The 1,368-nt window shown below is 49.0% G+C and overlaps 1 protein-coding gene across 3 annotated transcripts in view; it reads right to left on the reverse strand.

Moving 5' to 3' along the window:
• Positions 1–378: 378 nt before the first annotated feature.
• LOC115546455 (uncharacterized) overlaps positions 379–1,368 on the reverse strand; it is a 1,979-nt gene continuing 989 nt past the window's right edge. For all 3 annotated transcript variants that reach the window (XR_003977222.1, XM_030359938.1, XM_030359937.1), the window contains exons 4-5: positions 1,175–1,368; positions 379–1,075 (exon numbers count right to left, since the gene is read on the reverse strand). The exon at positions 1,175–1,368 is cut by the window's right edge and continues 154 nt beyond it. Coding sequence is in view for 2 of the 3 variants with exons in the window: in XM_030359938.1 (XP_030215798.1) it covers positions 441–1,075; positions 1,175–1,368 (829 nt within the window). In the remaining variant the exon portion in view is untranslated. The remainder of the gene's footprint in view (positions 1,076–1,174) is intronic.

A 1,368-nucleotide genomic window follows, 5' to 3' on the forward strand; every position in this document is an offset into this window, starting at 1 on the left:
GTGCACATACTCAAAGCTCGTGACCCAGAGCAAGCTTCTGTTTGTTGTTATCCTGCGGTAGCTAGTTTACTAGTTAATCCACATTTGGACCTAGCACTAGAATACAACCCTAAACTCCAACCTAGCTAGCCTGGCTCACTCTCGGGCATCTGTGTTCGCGCTCGTGTGTGATTGCGCGTCCATGTACTTGGAATGGGTGGAGTCAGAGTCATCGTTGAAGGAGAGGGGGTAGGACCATTTGAGTTGCGTTTTTTCAAAATCTGCTGGCGTATCGCAAATCACATATCCAACCTTTAATCTAACTTTAATCATCTGTCTCAAGTCTAAGTCAAGTCTCAAGTCATGAAGACCAAGTCAAAGTCAAGTCGAGTCTTTTATCAGTGTTAGTCAAGCAAGTCTCAAGTCCTCAAATTTGCGACTCGAGTCTGACTCGAGTCAAGTCATGTGACTCGAGTCCCCCATGTCTGGTTAACACGCACTGCTGCCTCGACAACCAAAATCTGCTGCTGTATTGATTCTATAGCCAGACCGTAGCGCACTAGCTCGTCCTTGATTTCCCCGATGGTCTCGAGTGACTGCTCCGTTTGCTCTTCGATAGTCTGAAATCTGCTGTCAATACGTTTCACAGACAATGCACCCAGTTTACACTGACGACCAATGGTTAAGGAGTTTACATCAACTGCTGTAGTTACCAAGGTTAATTTACCAACACAATCCTTACAACAGTTGGTACATGGACCACCCGCAATGTATTCAGCAGCAGCCGCTGAGCCGTCGGGTAGCAGCGTAGCCACTGCTCCGATGGCGGTGGGACGACTCACAGTGCCTGGTGGATTGTGGATAGAGGCCTGGATGAGGATGGGTCGTGATCCAGAGGCGAGGGCTACAGGCTGATGGTTTACAGGCTCTGCCCTGGTGGTACCCACTACGGAAGTAGCTGGAGGGTCTATCCAATGAGCGGGAGTGAAGTCGAGCTGTTCCAACAGCGCTGAGGGCCGCAACGGAACGTCGGTAAGACCCTCGAGATCCTCATCGGTCAGTTCTGGTAGTGGTGCATCCTGAGGGTCTCCAAGGACTGTTTGTAATAGAAAAAAAGAAATCGACATAATCAATATCACACCCCATCATGGTCATCCCCCATCTATAGCATATACATTTTTCTTTAATTTCCTACCATGCTGAATGCCTCCATCCGGCTGTACAGTAACGGTCTCTGCAGGCGGCTCAGACACAGGTACAACCGATGTCTCAATCAACGGCTGTTTGGACTCAGACCATCCACCCCCGTGGTGGGCGATTTCAGGGTTTATGACAGCATGGAGAACCAAGTTAAAATTCTCTGGAGTTAAAACACTATGTGCGGTGTCC

Source organism: Gadus morhua, chromosome 7 (genome assembly GCF_902167405.1).
Source record: "Gadus morhua chromosome 7, gadMor3.0, whole genome shotgun sequence".
Classification (NCBI taxonomy): domain Eukaryota; kingdom Metazoa; phylum Chordata; class Actinopteri; order Gadiformes; family Gadidae; genus Gadus; species Gadus morhua.